The following is a 21471-nucleotide window of genomic DNA, read 5'->3' as shown; positions in this document are numbered from 1 at the left end:
ATGCTCTATGGAATGGCAAACCTTTCAGAGACTGAGTGCCCAAACTGTATCCCCAAATTCACTTATTTATTGCAAAGTGCCAACACTGTAATTAGACCTCAATATTGAGGTTTTAGTTTGAAAAAAACAACTGTTATTTGATGCTTGGCTGCTGAGCTGATCTGGCTTGTGTGCTGACAGAGACAGCTCTGTGCACCTGCTGTGGCACACATGCCACAGGTTGGCCACCACTGCTTGATACAAAAACCAATAGCTATTGGTCCATAGATCTTTATACACAGACTAAGCAATTATAATTGATTTATTTTGATTTACTTTCCCAAGTTCTGCAACTATATAATAATCTAAGCCTTTGAGATTTTTATTTTTCAAATACAAATATACTGAGAATCAAATGCTTGGAAATGCTGCGTCAATTGTCTCCTAGAGGTAGTACACAGTCAGGCACTTATTTGTACCCTCATCTGGAGAGTCATGAGAGGAAAACATGAAAAGGCTATTAATGCAAGCCTTTCTACCTTGCATTCTCAATGGGGAGGGAATTTGAGAGTCTGAAATTTTAGACAAAATTTTGAATGGACTTGGCCTCCTCACACCATGGGAGAAGGTTCATGCTTTTGTTGGATTCCCAAGAAGTCCAACAACCACTCATTCATTCAGTTAATATTTTCTGAGCATTATGGCAGGGACATGAACTGCTCTAGGTATCTTGATCAATGAACAAAGCAGGAAGAGTGCCTCAGTGGTGAGAGTCCCTCTAAGATGGAAGAGAGACAAGACTGTAATCATGATCAGTAATTTGTATGCCATTAGCCACAGTGGTAAAGATTGTGCAAAAATAAAAAAGTAGGTCAGCAGAATAAGAGGTTCAGAAGTAGAAGTGAAGGGTAATCTGCAGTGTTAAATAGAGCATGGTGAAGGCAGGAGTTAATCTAGTAATACCTGTTATACCTGTTATTTGATAGTTTAACAATACAGTAGCAACTATTATTATTTCTGTGCAGCTCTGTTCATAAAGACTTAAGTTAAATAGTCTTTCCAGAATCATAGAGCTAGGATGTGATAGCATTAAGATTCAAACTCAGAATTTTGTGACCCAAGGCCTCTGTGTTTTCCAATATGGCACAGTGCATTAATGTCAAGAGTTTTAAGCCCTGACATGATTAAAGGATTTCAGGTGTCAACCAGCAGGGGGCAGGAATCCACCAGTTCTGCCAGCATCTGGCCTCCATGGTTCCCATTTTCCACATTTGGTTATGTCCAGTACAATGGTTACATGATGCCTGTGGATCCTCTACAGGCACTGCTAGAATCAACTCTATCTGATTACACACTGACTTCAAGTAGAACGTCTCCTCTACCTTCTCTCTCATTGCCCTCTGGCTCATTTTCTCTTCTCCATTCCCGTACCTTATTTCTAAGACAAGAACTGGGCTTTTATTCCCTCTGCCACCTCTCTCCTCTGCCCTTCAATCTATCCATGTTATCTGTTAACTCTTCTTTATTAATCTCTCCCAGTACCCTTCATTTCTCTCCATCCCTGATGCTGCCATGCTAGTCCAAGCCATTATCATCTCTTTGGTTATAGCAGCAGCCAGTCACCCAACTGTTCTGGTCCCGAGGGTTGTCTCTTTCCACCCCAACGTGCAAAGTGCTATAAGAGTATGTTCGCTGAAGAGCAAGTAAGATGACACTTCTCCATGGGTCCTAACACTTCAGTAGGTGCCCCATCTCCATGTGAGGGCACTTCAGACTCCTACGTGGCTCGGGGCAACCTCCTGATCAGTGCCTTCTCATCTCTCATTATTACTCCCACTCTGAATTCCAACCACATAAATTACCAGGGTGCCAGATGCTCCCAAGATATGTTCAAGATTGCAACACATGAACCTCCTCTGAAAGCACAGCAGACTGGTTTTACGTACTGCTCTTCTTGGGAACTGCTTAGGTAATGCTCACTAGGCCGGTTCTAACAGTAAAACACAATGCTGAGGACAACTGAACTTTCTATAAGCAGAGAAATGAGTGAGTAATTTGTGGTTCAATTACAGTACTGACATACTAACAGCAGGTAAAAGGAATGAGCAAAGTCTCAATGTCAAAAACATAATATGGAGTAAAGAGAGACTGAAGAATATAGCATGATGCCATTTATGTAAAATTTAAAAACCGTAAATCAGTAATACTCAAATACAGAAACAAGTGGAACAATATTGGCAAATAAAGAGGTGGATGGGAAAGAAGAAGTTTTAATCATACACTGTATTGTAACTTTTTCCTTTGTAGAAGGATGAACTGAAGGAAATATGGCAAAATGCTAATATATTTTAAATTTGAACAGTGATACATGCATCTCTAATATTGTTTGTTTCATAATAAAGTATTTTAAGTACTTTTCTTACAGCAAACTTTCCATGTAGTGCCCCCCTCACCCGTGAGCCTGGGGAGGCCCTTCTGAGGGGAGATGCATCATCTGACCTGCTGTGGTGCCCTCACCATAGGGCACAATGTCGAGGGCTTGAAAAAATGGCTGCTCAGCAAACATACGATCTTCTGTCATCCAATCAGTCCTCACACTGAACTCTGTCCTTATGAGCTTTCTTCTTGCCTCCTTATGGCAGTTGTGTCACTGGCCTGTAACACACCTGCATGCTCTGCTGGAAACTGCCTCCACCCCAGCACTATAAGAAACAAGAAACCCCCTCCAGAAGCATAGTTACAGCCTTCTGCCACTTGCCTAGGCACAGACCGCATCCCAGGCTTGATAAGTTTGGATGCCACCCTCTGAATTTTCTAGACTGGCTTCGGCAGACTTCCCATGAAATGTGGTTTTCCCAAGATCCAGAGACCCTGGGAAATGGCAAGTGAGGAAACTGTAATGGAGACCTGTTGTAGACTTACACTCTTTGATAAATAAGTAGGTAAGTGTTAGCATGACCGTGTGCCCGCTGTACAGATAGTCCCCACACATGTTGTGAGAACCCGTGATAGATAAGCCACCTCCAGCAATCAGCTTCATTATCCTCCGGACTTGGGCTTCCCAGTCACCAAAAAGCTGGCAAGAAAGGAAAAAACAAGATCATCAGCCCACGTGAGCATGTGATGTGATTACTACTTGTATCTCAAATTAGACTTTATTAATACATACAGAGTCCCTCCCATGACACTGACCCACTCAAAGCTCACCGTACTGCAGGCCGTCCCTGGCAACAGTATGATCCAACAGGTGAAGAATCTGGCTACAGAACTTTCCCCATGTCAGCACTTTCCCTAGCACATTTCAGCAGATGTTTACCCAATTTTTAAAAATTATACAACAGACAAAAACTGATGGGGCTGACTTATTTACCAATGATTTGCTCTAGAAAAAAAATTTTAATCTCCAGGAAAAAAATCAGATATATTTTTACCATGCTTGGCCTAGTGGACACTTGTTCTACTAATTTAGCTAAAGCATCGGAGGCTGGGATAGTGAAACGCATGGAAAAAAAAAGGACTCAGTAAGATGTGCTATTATTTTCCTCAAATTAAAAAACACTACGTGGTGTGGGAAAGGCAATACGTTAATCTACTTGTCTCTGATGCAAGCCTATAAAATTGAGGCTGAATCTTTAGAACACGCCCAGAAGGGGAGCACCCTGATCAAGAAGAGGAGAACTTCTGCTAGTGAAGACACAGGAATGAGGCTAAATAATAAAAGCAAACTACAATAACTTGCCTGTTGTACCTTATATTTGTTTGGTCAAATAAGATATGCAAATATCTATTTTATGCTTGTCAGCACGCTTAAATTCTAGTTGGTAAATTTAATCACCACATCTCTTTTCAACATCTAACTCATAATATTCCACCTTTGGGAAAAACACATTTCATTCTAATTCTCCTTTACAAAAAGTCATCCCAAGTTTCTAGTGAAGGATAGCAGGCTGCACAGACCACACAGAAGATATGAATTTCAAGTCAAAGAGACTCTTGAGTGCCCAGCCACCAGGAGAAAACCTGAGCAAGGCTCAGGGCCAGGGAACTTCAGAAACTGGGGACTAAAAAGAGACATTAGAGCCTCCAGAGAATGAAAACCAGCTTTAGATAAAGGATCATTAGAATAGAGACTTGTCTAAAGTGACACTGGAAAAAAGGGTGGCTTTTGGGAAAATCTCTTGAAATTCTAAGGAATATGATTTCCAATGTAGAATTTTAACAAGCCATATGACAACTATATAAAACCTCAGTGAGAAACTAAAAGACTTCAAACACACACACACACACACACACACACACACACTTTAGAAACATTTACCAATATAAATAAAGAGCAAAGTAAAGGATAGGTAACAGAAAACAGGGAGACAGATCTTTTGCAAAAGAGAGAAGGGACCACGAGAGGGAGGGCCAGGGGGTGAAAAAGAATTAGGTATGTTACGTACAGGCCCCAACTGCCCATGATGAATGTAATTATCACATACAGCTAACATGGACTAATAAAAAATAAAAATTGAAACAGTACAGGAAGTATGTTTACAAAGCAAGTAAACACAGAAAAAAGAAGACAGAGGCCTTTGTAGGACACCAACGAAAGAGAAGGTCACAAGCTGTGTAGGCAGCTAAACTGGATAGCGAGCAGCCTGAAGGCCCTGAAGAGATATCTCCAAAATGACATGAATAGGACAGGCATGGCTCTTACAGACCGAGAACACAGTCCTAACTCAGGAATGAATAAGCACATAGAAAACTACTAAAGCAAAAAGCAAGCAATAATTAACCCTACAGGAAACAAAATATTATGCAGAAAAGGGAAAGTAACTACAGGAAATTACATGGCTGGCTGTGAACAGCATTTAAAGAGCTGTTGGTATACGTCACGGATACTGAGGTTCAACAGGGAGTACTACAGAGGGAAGACAGCATACAGGTATAAGATGCGGAATGGGGGGAGGAAGAAAAAGCCATAGAAGGACACTGAATTCTCACCTCTGTACTCCGAGTTGTGAGGGTACACACATAAAAAACTATGAAAAGAGTTACAGACATAGCAAATATTACAAGACTCAGGAGAAGGAGCTGAAAGGAAGTAGCAGAGGAGACTACAAGCAGTCAGGGCCAGACTACTACTTCCCATAACATGTATACTGGGACAATTTCATTTTTGAACTGTATGTCTTTGTAAACATGATACAACTTTTTCCAAAGTCTCAAATTAAACGTGTGGTTCACTTCTGTAGTAATGGGTCTTATGTAGAAGAAAAGTATGGCAAAAAAACTTGAGGATCTTTATATTTTTTCATTATCTCAAATTACCTCTTTGTTTTTAAAAAGTCTAAATCACATTTCAAAGACAGTATTACCCTAATTTTCTCTCCTCTCTCATTTTAGCTGGAAAATCTCCACGGAGGAGACTATATCTTGCGTCAGGGCAAGGGGAGACAAAGCAAACATGGTACTAAGGAAAACATGAAAAAAAAAATCATTCTGCATTTCTTACGCTTGTCCCTAAAACCCCTAAGCTTTCTTCCTAGAATATCTTCCCATATTTGAAGATCGAGTTTTATAATTATTATTTATAAAGTATTTGAATTATGTATAAAGAAGCTAACAAGTACAAGACAAAGTACAAAACTGCAGAAACACTATCTTTATCACGTAGGCAGGATATGGAAGGCAAGTAAAACTCGATCGATTCGCAGACAAAATTTAGCAAAGGGTAAAGGATATGACCAGATGGAGGTGTAAACTATCAAACAGAAATAAAAATTAACACTTACGGGAGGTATTTCCTCCCAGGTTAAGAGGGCAAAGTTTTAAAAAAGAAGAAAGCACCAGTGATTGGGCAGATACAAAGGCTCCTGTAAGCAGTGGCTATCGATAAAGCAGTAGGAGGAAAAGCCAGCCTAGATCACACACACCGGTTAAAATCACAGCTCTCCCAATGATTTGCTGCTACCATTTACTTCTGGGCCCTTCACACGCACTCTCTACTTGCAACAGTGTTTTTAGCTGGACTGAATGGGAGGGAAGGACAGAGTATGCTTATTATTCTACTGTGACTAGATCTGGACTCTCCCCTATCAGTAGGCTTCTGAATGTCCATTTTTGATGGCAGTGTTAAACTGGGGACACCTGAATAAAAACTTGCAGTGGATACTACAAAGTCATGACAAGAAAGTCTTTTATTTATATGGTCCTCTAGGGTCAGAGAAAATCACTTTTGAGAAAATATAAGGAAACTTTCACCATATGCTAATGAGCAGCCGAGATATAAAGTATAGTTGCCCAATCTCTTAAGCAATATCAAAAGACAGAAACTGACAGAAGAAAAGGGAGGGAATGGCTTCTGAATAAGACAGCCATCAGGCAAGTGAGTCTATCATTACTAAAAAATAGGTCTCTTCAAGTATTTTTTCAAGGCCAAATAGCACTGTGTCATGCTGACAGTGTGGATGCCCTCATGAAGCCTGCAGGTGGCAGAACCACTGGCTTTCTAGCTGCACCTGTGGAGGAGGGGCTTCACTGGGAGGAGGGGGGATCCTGCATTGAAACTCAGCAACACAAATCACTGCCTTCAGCATAACTGATGAAGGGCTGAACATGAGAGCTAGGTAGAAATGCTATTTAAAACAATTCTTGACCTTTACTAATACTTCCTATTAGAGCAGCCCAGAGAAATCAGCAAGGCAGAGCCTATCTCAGCTACCAGGCCCCCTGGTGGGGGAGCTAAGACTGCACTCCAAGTCTTTATAATGCACTGTGTGTGACAGAATACACAGATGACAGCTGTCCTGTAATACTATAATGGAACTGAAAACTTCCTATCACCTAGAAATACCATAGCCATTGTAAGGTCATAGTGCAGTACACTACTCATCTATTGGTGGGAATGTAAACCTACTATGGGGCCAGTCACATAAAGGCGTAGCTCATATAATTACGTTCACGACAAAATACTTCATAATGGTAACAACTGCTATGTTACCGGTTTTTGTACTTGTTATACTACTTTAGTTGTTATTTTTAGAATGTACTTTATAAAAAAGTTAACCAAAAAGCAGCCTCACGTGAGTGCTTTAGGAGGTATACTGGAAAGAGCTATTGTATTGGAAGGATAGCTCCATGCACATTATTGCCCTTGAAAACCTTCTAGTGAGAGAAGATGGGCAGATGGTGATAATGATGATCCTGTAACAGTGCTGATGTGTCTGTGTCTTAGTTTTTAACAAAAATGTTTAAAAAGTAAAATAAAACAAGCAAAACAAAAACAACAGAAAAGCTTACAGAATAGGTATAATTTTTTTCTTTATTTTGGGTGGTGGTGGTTGTGGGTATTGATCTTTCATCTTCACAGTGAGCTATATCCCTTTTTCTTTTTTAGAGGCAGAGTCTTGCTAGTCACGGAACTGGTCAATCTGGGATTCCACTTGTAATCCTCCTACCTCAGCCTTACAGAGCACTGGGGTTACAGGTGTGTGCCACCATAACCAGCCAGAAAGAAAATATTTTTATATAGAAGTACAATGTGTCTTACATGTACAATAGCTACTTTAAACTGTTACTATGAATCAAAAGCTAAAAAAATTATAAAGTAAAAAAGTTACTTTACAGTAACCTAAGGTTAATTTATTATTAAAAGGAAAAAACTTAGTGTATCTAAATGCACAGAGTTTAAAGTCTACAGAAGTGTACAGTAACACTGTAGACCTTCACACTCCCTCACTGCTCACTAATAACAAGTGTACTTCCCAGTCCTGCAGCTTCAACCAGGCTCAGTGCCCTATATATGTGTACCACTTTTTTCCTTTATACCACATTTTTATTATAACTTTTTATGTTAGATATATAAATACTGAACACTTGTTAGAGCTGCCTACCAAATTCAGTACAGTTAGTAATGTGCTGCACAGGTTGGTAGTTCAGGAGCAGCAGACTAGTATATTATGTAGCCTACTTGTCATAGGTCACCCCACCAAAGTTTGTGTAAGTACACTCTCAGATGTTCACAGGATGATAAAATACCTAACGACACACATCTCGGGATGTATCTTTGTCATGCAATCACACAAGACGGTACTATTTGCAAAACTGGTATCTTGCACACTGCCAGCCCCTCACAAGCTTAGTTAAACCAGGAACTGGATACATACATAGTAACTTTTCCTTTAGCAGGTAGCTTAAGAAGTAAAAGTATACTACCCATGCATATACCAACCACCACAAACTGTCAAATGTCCCTTAAATTCCTTCGCTCAAGGAAAATATTTATCATGGGAAATAAAGCTGCTTCTTAAATATCCAAACGAAAGATCAAACCTACTAAAGGAATCAAGCCTCAGGGACAGAAAGAAGACTGGTGGGATTCTTTTCAGTCCATGGTGTGAGCAGCCTTCTCCTAGCAACTGTGCAAAACACTGCAATCTCCTTCTGCTTCAAGCCAGGAAATGACTAGGGCCCCGCACAGCCTTCCTAACCAATGACAGATACTTCAGAATTAATGCACGTGACAGAAATGTCCCTCAGCCTGACCTTGAAGCCCCCACTGGGAAGGTCACAGGTTTGAAAGTGTGATGAGTGCTTTAAATTTCACAGCAGGAGGCAGCGACCTGCTCAGCTGTTCCAAGCTGCCCCTTAGAATTTCTCCTGCCTTACTTTATTTACTCTTACCTAGTTGGGTAGTAAAAAAAGGATAGTTTAACAGAATGAAACAATAATTTTTGTTTGTACTGTGATTCCAATCTTTTACCAGAGCTTCCCATCAAAGATCTCATTATATCCTCTCAAGCCTGCCAGGTAGTTACTAAGGATGTTCTGATGTCCATATTAGAGATGAAGAAGTACATGGAAAAGCTACTGACCAGTACAGGAGGTCACACACACTGACTTGGGACCAGAACTCAAACATCTTAGGTCTGAGTCAAACAATGCTTCCTTTTTAGATCACTGAAAAGCACTGCTGCTGTTGCAAACATCTTTTGAAATGAAAGGGAAGTCCGTGGCTAGGCATCGGGACCTCCTTTTATTGTTCTAGTAAAACTGAATCAATTTTGCCATCTTTTGCTCCTTTGCCTTTTTAAGGATGCTCTTAATTTGACTTTAACTCTCCCTGCTTCATACTGTGCTGTCATGTCCCTGTTCACTTCTGTAGGAAAAAACAATGAGCACAAATCTAACTGCAAATCCCATTTTGGGTGAACCACGTAGCTGGCTCTGGACAAACCATTACTCATTTTGGTTTCAGTTTTCTCATTTGCAAAATGGCAAGGAAAAGACATTCTCATTTTTAACTCATACCCACCAAGTATATTTGCAAAAGTGACCACTAAAATACTGTTCCATAAATTTAAGGGAGCGTTACTAAGTTAGGTCTAACTTTGAGGGGCTAGTTCTTAAGTTAGAACTCAATGCCTAACAGCTAACAAGTGAAACTGGAATGAGTCTCCTTAAATATGGAGCTCTATAGGATGACTTCTCTGAATTCTTCCTCCACCTGGTAATCATTCTGCTCCAAGAAAGATGTGGTCATTCATGCTGACAAGCAGCAGAGAGGTTTCACTATGTATTCTTCTTCAGCTTTACATACAACTTTCTAAAAGACTCTTTCTTTATTTGGCTATGCAGGATTTGGTTCTCTACCCTTTTTGATTCACAAAATGTACTCATCAATTCCTATATCAAGCAGCCTTTTTTTTTTTTGTGGGTGTGTCTCTAAAGCAATTATCTGCAATAAAATACTAATAAAATACCAGCCTCTCTTTTAGCAAAAATTTTAAATTTTTTCATGGCCTCTATAAAGGAGATTATCAAGATGCTTCCTAAAATCTTTAGGTCAGCTATGGACTTCCATTATCCATATTCTTATTTATCACATTTTTGAAAGAAACAGTATTTCAGCCAGGTGTACTGGCACACACCTGTAATCCTCATACTTTGGGAGTGTGGAGGCCCTGGTTCAATCCCCGAGACCACACAAAACGAAACAAAACAGAAAAATCCAGTATTTTAGTCAGGCAGGATTCCTCTTTTAAAAATTATATTTGCCTTGCTGGGCATAGTGGAACATGCCTGTAATCCCTGCATTTGGGAGGCAGAGGCAGGAGAATCACTGTAAGTTTGAGGCCAGCCTGAACTACACAGTGAGACCTCATCTTATGAAAACAAACAAAAAGAAAGCAAAGCAAAGCAAAGAAAAATCTATTTGCTTTAAATTTTGAGGGTCTCTTTAAGCCTACTTGGTCATGAAGTAAAACTTGCAAAAATAATTTGTCCCAGTTTTTATTTAGAAACTCTCTATATCTAAAGAATGGTAAAATACTAACAACCATCACTTTGGCAAATGAGCACTATCTCATTTTGGTGAGCGAGGCAACTGTCTTATTAACTGTCAGCAATTTGCCCCTTTGCTTTTTCTTTCCCTTCTTACTTTTTTCCCTAGGTCATATGAGAGTAAGCTGAATACACAGTAATACCTTGCCCTAAATACAAAAACAAGGATGTTCTCTTCCAAAACACACCGTATTTCCCCAATCGGCAGTCTAATTGATCAGAGATACACACTGAGGTTACTGGTCAGGCCCTGATTTCCTTGCCATCTATTACAATTTCTCAGTCTTGCCTGCCACCCCCATGATATTTACATTTTTGAGGGGTTCAGTCTAACTTCTTTACAGACTAGTCCTCCAGTTTGGTTTTATATGATTGTTGCCTTCTGTTTAAACACAGGTTAAATGTTGTTGGCAGAAATATTACAGAGAAGATGTCTCTTTTTTTGCAGTGACATCAAGAAGTACTTGATCATCAGCCTGCTACTGGTTTACTCGCTTGGTTATGGGAGTATCAATCAGATTTTCTCACTAAATACATACATTTGCCCCTTTATAATTAACAAGCACTTTGTGATTTAAAAATGTTAGGATGCCCAACCCACTGGTTTTACCATCATCTATGGATGACTGTAAATTACAGTTTTTGGATTATTACTACAAAGGGTGCAAAATGGTGATTTTTTTTCCATTTCTATTACATTTATAAATTGATGCTTGCTTGAAACAGCCCTATTCACTAAGTTTAAATGCTTTTATGAAGTTATTATAATCCGATACTATCATTAGTCACTGTGACACTTAAATGGTCTAAAATATGGCCAGTGGGGGCTGGGAACACAGCTCAGTGGTAGATCTTCAGCACTGAAGAGGAAACAAACAAGCAAACAAACAGTGGCTAGTGGGAACTCTCCAACAGAATAACGTGGCTTCTGAGTGGAAACCACTGGGGTCTGTCGTGTCTAGGCAGCTCTAGAACCTACCTACCTGCACCGAGACCAGGAATATAGATTCATGTGCAGTCATACACTGGTACCTCTGATGAGGTGGTCTGGAATTCCTCAGCAAAAGCTAACTCTGGTGACCTCTCCACACTGGATGACTGTCAACATTTAAAAAATCTTTTATACCTTCCCAGTGTCTCCTACACACAGCCCTCCCAGCCCTGATGTAGGCCTCCCTCACTTTTAATTCAGACAGCCATGCAAAAGTATAACCTCCCTCCCTCATGGGAAGTACTAAGAACAGAGCCTTAGCAAAACGTCTTGCCTGTCATCTAGTACCTATGAGACAGTAAGCAGGTCACTTATCTCTGAACCAAGTAGAATTTCTTCCCAGTCAGTGTTGTGAGAATTAAAAACAAAGCATTTAGGATCTTATACCGCAAAAAAAGGGGAAGACGCGTAATCTGGCACCACTAAAAGTCCACCTCCATCCCTCCTCCCACCTTTCCCAAATATCCCAATATGAATGTCACTGGAAACAAACATTTCCAAAAGGCTGTCTTGTCATGCTGCCTGCTAAAACATCGCCTGGCTTTCTCTTGCTTCTTTATGATGTTCAGACTCCTTAAAGAAGATAAAACCTGCACACAGCCTACCTGGCTTTCTCTTTGGTCAGCGGGCCTGCAGGATCACAGGTGCGAGCACACCTGGCTACTTTATTCCCAGGATCCATCTCACACTCTTTTTCTCTCACCTGGCAAACTCTGCCTCTCTCCATTTCTACTTGGCAAACTCTTACTCACCCTTCTGAGGTTTAGCTCAGATGGTACCTCCCTGTGCAGCCAGCACTCCAAGCAGAGCTGCTGCTTCCATGGCAACTAGGCTTGTACTGTCCATCCAGGGAGAACAGGTAAGCCAGGGAGAAACCTTTGGCTTGCATGTGGCTCATGATGTCCACTGGTGAGAGCAGGAGGCACTTGTCTTACACATTTATATATGCTCAAATTCTACCACTCTGCTCACACAAGGCAATTTCTCTAGAAATGTTTGTGAGAACAAACCAAAAGGAAAATTATACTGACAATAAGTAACAGGGAGGCAGGAGGGAGACTAGGTAAAAACAAGCACTGTTAATTTAAGCTCCACTCAATTCAAAAGGAAGACATGAAGCTATTTTAGTAATAGAACCAGCTATATTCTGAAGTCGTAAGATCATCAGGAGCTAATTAGATTATCGAAATTTGTCAACATGGAGAGTTCTTGAAATATTCCACCAGCTACCTGAGAAAGCAAGAAAGAATTAAAAATGAGCAGAGTCTTCTGCTGTGTAAGACTGAACAGTGGCACAGAATATGATGGTCTTTCTGCTGTTGCTCTTCTTATTTTATTGTTCCACCTAGCAGTCAGCCTCAGGTGCTACCCAAACGTGACCCCTGTTCAAAAGTGGGACATGTGATTAAAAAGTGTCTTTCAAGTTCTAGGGATCAATTCACTGGAAACTTCACCTCCAATAAATACATCAGCCAGCTTAGTGCCTCTTATTATAAAGTACTCTCTTTTTAAAGGCTTTCAAACCTAAGGTCATCATGGATACCATAAAAGAGAACCAATGTGTATCTCATGTTAATGCTTAATCTCTATTAGATTAACTCATCAATAATTACAATAAGAGTTGAAAACTGTAAGTTATTTCTTTTCTTAATTAGCATTATGCTGTATATCTGAGGACCAGAATATACGTATTTTTTTAAAGTTTGCTAAAACAAATACCTACAGAAAGCTTAGAACATCAAGTAATACCTACAGAAAGCTTAGAACATCAAGTAATTCTTAGATTACTGCCTTTAGATTAGATTACTGCCTTTTAAAAATGAAAATAAATCATAAATAGTTGTGAGAAGATGAGATTGTTTTAGGAAAAGAACACATGCTTCTTGGAGAAAACCTGTACTAAGGTTAGCAAGTGCCAATCAAGGTATTAACCACTTGGCTGCCTCCAATGTAAGCCTGGTATGCATATCGCGTGGAATACACAACAGATGCTGCCCAGAAGTTCAAAATGCCACAAGTGAACATACCTTCCTCCCCATCCACATATCTCAGTGGTTTATCATTATCTAAGAAAGATCTCATAGGAGGCCTACTCTTCCTCCTAACTTAATCATCTTACATGACCATTATTTTTCAAGCTGTTATACTTAGTAAAGTATACTGTCAGCAAATGAATGAACAATAAGACCAGTTTTCATAATTGCTACTGGATACGTGGCACATTTTTCTTATAAACTGTGCATTTGAGCACTGGTGTGAAAGGAAGTATTAAGTGTACTAGCATGGTGATTGATGTGATAGTGGAAGCAAGTTGAAATCACATGATTGTATTAGACCATCGTATGTTTAAAGCTCAGCTTAAAAGTTTAGTGATGAGTAAGTGCAAGAGTGTATCAACTGACTCCACTGATACCTCAAATCACAAAATTGTAATTGTGGAAGCACTGTATTTTCTACATTCTGTCTCTGGGCCTTTTAATTCATACCCACAGATGATTAACCACCATCCAACAGATGATAAATCATAAGTATTTATTATGTGGTCCTGATTTCCACCTCAGCTTCAGACTTACATTGCTAACTGTCATGGAGATCACCATTTAGCTGTCTCACAAGTATCTTACACTCTACATATTTAATCCAAAATCAGTAACTCTACATTCCTCCCCTTTATAATTATTCCAATGATAAAGCCCTGTCATGAAAATCTTTCCCTTTTTCTTTATTCTCTACATCAACTCTACTGTCAAACCGAATTCATTTGATCTCTTGAATATCATTCCAATCTGTGTCTTTCCATCCTTGGGACCTATCACTTAACTTGAGGTCTTATAGCATTTAAAAAGAATTATTTATAAGGTACAAGTCTGAATCAGGTGAATTTTAAGGTACTTCCCCCAAGACAGGGCTTTATCTATCCTGCTCACTCCTTGTACCCTAGCACCTAAAACATAGTAGGTTCTTAATGCAAGCTGTTAAATCAATTCTCACCATGTGAAGAAGAGGGGGTTTGGGGCATGACAGCAATACCAAGTCCTCTTCTTATTTCTGTATAGCACTTTCCAAGTGACAGAGCCCTGTCTCAACAATAAAGGACTGAGGCTTGCAGTTAAATGACCTGCCCAATGTATCTGCCAGCCAGCTAATGCATTACTGCCACTCAGTAATGGGTACACCCATTTTAACCCTGACCTCAGCGATCTTCCACTATTAGGTAGTTTATATTTTTCTAGTGCTAAGAAATTCCTTCTCTGTGTAATGGTTAGAGAGGTTAATGAAGATCTGGCAGTGACAGTGTTCAGCTATCTTCTTTTTCTACCATTGGGTCGATTTATTTGTAATGAGGTTCCTTTCAATTCTGACTCCCTTAGCTGAGATGTGACTCTGAAGCAGGCAGCTGGTTGCTGACGTCTCTCTAGTATGTCACCCTTCTCTCCCTTCTAACACTGATCCCCAGTGTAGCATGCAAGTCTTTAATTTCTTAAGCTTGAATTGTCATTTTTAAGTTTCACAGCTTTTTCAACTCTTCTATCTAGCTTCACAAATCTTTCTGTTCTACCGATGAAGTATTCCTTCCAAAAGGGTTATGAGTGAATGTAACAAAGTCTCCAGAGCCAGAGGAGATGTGGAAGACAGGAACAAGTTAGCCAATACCACAAAGAAGCAGACAGGTTAAGTCCAACCCTGAATATGCCTGGCATTTAAGATAATCAGAAAATTCTACGAACTGATTAGTTGCTGAAATTAAAGAATTACTGTTAATTTTGTTGAATACCAACAGTGTTATTGTTCATCCACAGTGTTTATGTATAATAAAGTATATAGTGATGAAGGTCTGAGACCAAGAGGAAAGCAGAAAAAGAGATGACCCAAACGCACTCAATCTTGATGATTAATGAATTTAGGTGTTGGGTGACTGAAATTACCTTATACTAGTCTCTACTTTGAAATAAATTTGAAAATTTTCAGAATAAAAATTTGTATTCTGAATTCTAAGTGTTTTATGTCTGTAACAGATATGACTACATTTAATAGGTTTTAACCACTAATTTCTGCTAAGGTATGCTAATACTTTATCTCCTACTTCTTTTTAGATTCAGTTTGCAGAAGTCTGTGACAAGAGTTGTGGTCTTAGCTGGCATTTTGGGCAACATGATAAAGTGATATGCTTTGAGTTTAGCTTCTGTGCCTAATTCATGCTACTTGCCTTTACCAAGAAAACTTGCAAGCTCTTCTTAGCCACAGGATTGTGGTCAGATGAGTCTCAAGATGACTATTAAGTAACCCTCGCCCAAGTCTAGGCTTGCCAGCAACAGGGTGGAGCCTCTAAGGTCCTCACCGAGACACAAGGCTATGGGCAGAGAGGGGAAATGTTACACAGTATGGCCCCTTGGTGTCTGATCCACTTTCAATGTGTGCTTACTCACAATCCACATCTACCTACCCTTCTGCAGTAAAATGTCCCAATGCCCAGGCTCTTCTCAGAAAATAAAATACACATGGGCTAATGACCTAAACTGTCATTTAGTACCGAGAGTATGCTGTTAATTCAACCACTTTCCACAAGGGTCCACCTCACTGGATTCTCACTGATAACAAGGTGTTTTGTATGTCCAGGAGCTTGCAGTGGGCGCTGGAGAGCTTTCACAGGTGATTACAAAGATGGGAAGCTGCTTTCCTGGAGAGGACTGTGGGAACAGCAAGGCGGCGAGTGCAGGGCAGTGGGAGTGTGGACAGAGGGATGGAAAGTTGGGAATATCCATTCTCTATGAAGGTTCTTCAGAGTTCAAGAAGTGGTGTGCAGCAAAAAATGAAAAAGAAAAAAAAAAACAACTAGCCATTTCTATAAGGCACATATGTAAGTCTAGGAAAGAAGCAAGACAACAGTACAAAAACTAATAGGATTCAAAATTTCACATGATAAGGATGCCATCTTAAAAATCCAGAGGGAATTTTCAGTCCCCTTTCCAAAGCTTCTCTTCTAGAAACTGTCTCTTCTGGAAGGAACAGAAGGACAAAGAGATGAAAGAGTCTGCCAGTACAGCGCCAGTGCGGAGAAATGATCTCAAACGCATCACAGAAGCCCTTATTTTCTTCTACTAAAATTTAAAAAAGGAAATTAACCCCTTTTATTTTTTGCTGCATTGAAGAGTTTTAATGTATGTAAACGTTTAAAAAATTGTATCTCCTGTTTTATGAAATTCCAATAATCTCTACAGTTCCTCCAAGACAAAGGTGAGGGGGCAAAGAGGGTTCCATGAATATAAAGGAAAGGTAGAGACAATAAAAGAGGGACACAGTCTATTGTAAAAAACAACTATGCTACTAGATAAACTAGTAGATCCATGGCCACATGTTATCTCCAGAAAACAGTGGCTTTATCTGCATTGGTGGAGGACTGCCTGGAGACATGATTATTATCTCTTGCTTGCTCTTCTGTAGGTAAGAACAGAAAGAAGAAGAAAGGAAAGAATAACACTGGAAATGGAACTTTCTGTCTACAAGAGGGAGAATGCATATGTAAGCTTCTAGATCTATGTCAAACAAGTGGATGATGTTTTAAAAGTCTGGGAGAAATCAAAGAGCTACTCCCACATACAAAACCCAAGCCCTTCCAGCACATTCAGGAGATTATATACTTCCTTCCTCAGGAGGGACATGCTGGCAGAGCTGGAAATTCTAGAAGCCTTTGGCTATTGCTTCCAGTGCTTGGTGACTCCCAGACAAGGGTAGAGGGATCTGACTGTACTCTGAAGAAACTTTCATCTTTAACCTGTGTCAAAGGACCCCAGAGCAAGACGAGAAACAAACAAAAAGGGAAATTAGGGTGAGGAATAGTTTACCTTCGGAGAACAGTTGAAATGCATACCAGGTACTGGGAGTGTAGTAACATACATTGTAATACACCGATACAGGTACAGCGTGCCAACTATGCAGAAAAATCTTCTGCTAATAATAGACCTAGAAAAATGGAAAAACAGGGCAGATTCTCAGTCAAGAAATTCTGCAGGTTCATTTAAAGTTTTCAATGACCCACCAAAAAAAGCCCAAAAAACTACTCAAGAGCTTGAAACTGGATTGTTAAAATTAATAGCAGATCAAGATGAAGATTTGGAGAATACTGTGTCGTGCTTTTCTAAAAAACATTAATTGTCCAAAAGAGTTGAAATTGCTCTATACCACTATTAATTATGCTTCATGAGGCCTTACACCTGAGTTGACATTAACTGAGAGACAAATGGAGTCCATTCTGAGTATTCTGAGCACACTCAGTATCTATGGTTACACCTTCAGTATATTCTCTGTCAAAAAAGGGAAGATGCCCACAGAATGACATTAAAGTGAGAATTTAAAACTTGTACGCCATTTGGTAAGTCAAAGACATTAAACAGTTACACTTGTATATATCAGTAATTGATCCTCTGAAACAACCTGATGCCAAGAAAAGAACCTATCTGAAGGAAGAATCCATTCCTCCACCACTCCCCCATCACTGTGTGATCCTGGAACACACATTTACAGTAGAGTATTTCCCTGAGTCTCCATTTCCTAGTCAGTAAAGCAGAGATACTAGCACTAGAAAAAAGGTATGGAAAATCCCTACCATATAATAGCTTCAAATGGTAGCTATCTGATAGCAGGAAGATTGTTGTTGAGTTTGAGCCTTGCCAGGACTACACAGCAAGACCTTATTTCAAAAAACAAAACAAAAAGAATGACAAAGAAAAAGAATGCTAATTCTACTCAGCCAAAAACTTGGTGACTTGACCATCACCTTAATTATTTTCCTTGAGCATTTGCTTCCTCACCAAGAAGCTTTTCTACTGCTGACACAATACCCAAGACCCACAAATTCAAAGAGGACAGGTTTAATTTGGCACATGGTTTCAGGGGATTCGGCTCATGGTGAGTAGGTTTCAAGGCAGAACCATCACAGTGGAAGGGAAGAGTCAAGCAAGCTGCTCAGTTTATGGTGGCTGAGAAACAAAGCATAGGGGACAGTGACAGAAGGGATGTGGAAAGGGGACAGACACAGTACCCAAGATCATTGCTCCATACCCCATCCAGATGACCCCAGGAGTGTGTTCCAACAACCTCCAAGGTGGCTCCCAAGTCAATCAAGTTGACAGTTAAGCTTAGTGTCACAACAATATTGCCTTCTGGTGAGAGAGGCAGGTTAGAAATAACTGGAAAAGCTATGAGCAATACAAAGAATGTGTATCAAGATACTGTATTCTTTATGATTTTTCAAACCTTTAAGAAAAGAGGCTGGAAAAATGAAACAACTTTATTTAGGGCCAACTACCAACACTGCCAAAAACCTTCTTTTCTATTGAGGTATTTTTTCAGGTGTGATATTAACAGTAGCAACTACTTGGCTAAATTTCTCCTGTATCCAAGCTCTGTTCCATTTAGTTCTTAAAACAACCCAGCAATGCACAGCTATAATCCTTGTTTTATAACAAGGCTCAGAGAGTCTAGACTGAAATGTATCACACAAGACAGAAGTATTCAGACAAAACTCGCTTCACACTGCATAAGGCATCCCAATTTTTGAGTCTGAGTCAACATTCTACTATATTTTTGTTACATTTCAAGAACCACTTAAATTTTTCATTAAGTTTGTGTTTTATGTCGTATTTCATACTGATCAGAACCCTACAGACGTTTGTTAGTAATATTAGTTTTTTAAGCACTGAAAAACCTTAACAGCATCATGTAGATAGCCTAAATTAGATAAGTCTACTTTTTATTATAATTGGAGTATGGCCAGTTATATGTGCTATTCCCACACCCTGTTTATTTAGTCAGTCTTTCTGATGCCAGCCTTTTCTTAACACTCTATCTCACCTGCACTTCTACAATGACATGCTTTCTACCTGTTGTCCTTAATGTCACTTGTCGTCTGCTATAGTCTGAGTATCTGTGGGCCCCCAAATTCATATGTTTACCTCTAACACCACTGATTAGATCATAAGGGTGGATCTCCCAACAATGGGTCAGTACCCTTGTAGAAGGAATTATCAATGAACCAGCAAGGAGGCCCTCACCACACACGAATCACCTGATCCCACGATCTTATAATCCCGAGCCTCTAAAACTGTAAGAAATAAATGCAGATGTTGTAAGCCACCAAATTACGGAATTCTGCCACAGCAGCCTGAACAGACTATGACACCTCCTTACAGTCCATTCTAAACAGAAAAACAAGAATCATCTTTATGAAAAGTTAAACACAGTATGTCCTTTAAAATCCTCTAATGGCTAGCAGTTATATTTTACATAAGCTGAAAATTCCATCCCAAGAGTTTGAGGCTCTACGCTGGCCTCCCTCTCCTTTCCCTTTCATCCTCTAGACGTCTGTGAAAGCCCTTAGTGCTCTCTGATCATCCCTTGCAAAATCCCTGCTGCCCTAAGTAGGACCTCTATGCTAGGCAGCCGCTGCCTGGTCTCTGGCCATGCTCTGCCTTTTCCTACACTACAGCCTGTCGTTCTACCTGCTGCAGACACTTGGTCCAGAGAGATGACTGACTCTAAAGCAGCCCATACTCCTAACCTCATTCATCTACTTTACTTTCTTCCTAGCCCTCTGCACAATCTCCCCAACCCCAATTTCCACACTGTGAAGTCTAAGCTAACTCCAAAGAGATTCTCGAACCTATTTTCTTCCTTTTAATTCCTCGCTACGATCCCATTTCTCTGGATTATGACAACTACTCATCAACTCCTAAATTCAAACTCTGTAAACTCCCTTCACAGCACCCTTCAACATGACTCTCAGCCCTCTCCTCTGTCTTATCTGAGACCTGAATCCCATGGCACTCGGCAAAAAGAGCCATTCATTTTCCTGGAAACCTAACCCCAGATTATCACTTTTGCCTACAAATCTCTCTTCCTGATCTCTTCCCTTATTCCACAGGCTATAATCTTATCCATCTATCTCAAACCTTCTAGAAGAGTCCCTAAGTGGGCAGAACCAGGTCATCCTATCAATCAGTTCACAACTTTGATTTTATGGCGCACTTGTCCCTTGGTATACTTGGGGGGTTGGTTCCAGGATCTCTTTGGGATACCCAAATCCACAGATGCTCAAGTATCTTATGTAAGATGGTGTAGCATGTGCATATACCATCCACACGTCCTCCCGTGTACTTTAAACCATCTCTAGACTACTTAGAATACCAAATACAACGTAAATACTACGTGAACAGTTGTTATAGTGTAAGAACAAGAAAGGTCTGCATGAGTTCAGTACAGACACAACTTTGTTTTCAAAGTATATTTGGTCCACGACTGGTTGAATCCAGATATAAAACCCATGGATACAGAGGGCTGCCTGTAGTTTAAATAGGCAAATTGCTGTTACCACTACCAACGAAGGTAATGTTTCATCTGCTCCATTAGAGGAAGTTCTCAGGGAGAGTTAGGGCTCACCCATCTCTTGTTCCCAGTGAGATTTACCATGGTGCCTGTGCTATCAGTATTATTACACAATTCTGTGCTTAGGAGCTGTACCTCTGGCTCCCTCTGATAATCATTCCCTATTTTTCTCCATAGATATTTGTCCTTTAAACCCTGTCATTTATCTGCCAGAATTAATCCACGCTGATGCTCACTATCCCTTTGCCCGATATCCTTTCTGCATTCATATTTTAATTTAAAACATTTGCTGAGATGGCTCCATTCAAGCAATGAGGCCTTTAAACCCCAGGAGAGGAGGGACTATGAATTGTGACATTTTTCTCCCTTCCCTCCCCTGTGCTCTCTATGGTGTTTCTTTTTTTTTTCTTTTTTCGTACCAGGAATCGAACTCAGGACCTTGCACTTGCCAAGCAGGCACTTATGCCACTGAGCTATATCCCTAGCCTGATGGCTCCTTATAGGCTCCCCACCCATCAGAGCCTCTGGAGTACTCACTGCTCCTCAGGGCAGACCATGAAAACCCAGGCCTTCAAATTTAGGGTTTCAGCAAAGAACATTCCAAGGAAAGGATAGTTAAATAAAAGGGCAAGGATAAAGGCTGTAGAACAGAGAAATCAAAATTTAGAACTCATTTAAAAAGAATGTGAGAGTTAGGAAAAGGAGATACGTCATGCTCCCAGCCCAGAGATTCATCTACACAGGCACAATGCCACACTTTCTAAAATCCAAATCAAGGAAATTCTACATTT

The 21471-nt window shown here is 40.0% G+C and overlaps 1 protein-coding gene across 7 annotated transcripts in view; it reads right to left on the bottom strand.

Annotated features, from left to right (window-relative positions):
- Positions 1-21471, bottom strand: part of Sgms1 (sphingomyelin synthase 1) — a 311453-nt gene that overhangs the window by 3448 nt on the left and 286534 nt on the right. For all 7 annotated transcript variants that reach the window (XM_013514837.1, XM_013514838.1, XM_005385897.2 and 4 more), the window contains 2 exons: positions 17143-17260; positions 2902-3055 (listed from right to left, as the gene is read on the bottom strand). In XM_013514837.1, the coding sequence (XP_013370291.1) occupies positions 2902-3055; positions 17143-17260 (272 nt within the window). The remainder of the gene's footprint in view (positions 1-2901; positions 3056-17142; positions 17261-21471) is intronic.

The sequence above is a fragment of the Chinchilla lanigera genome, unplaced genomic scaffold (assembly GCF_000276665.1).
Source record: "Chinchilla lanigera isolate Chin_1 unplaced genomic scaffold, ChiLan1.0 scaffold00024, whole genome shotgun sequence".
NCBI classification, from domain to species: domain Eukaryota; kingdom Metazoa; phylum Chordata; class Mammalia; order Rodentia; family Chinchillidae; genus Chinchilla; species Chinchilla lanigera.
This window is presented reverse-complemented; position numbering and strand designations above follow the sequence as displayed.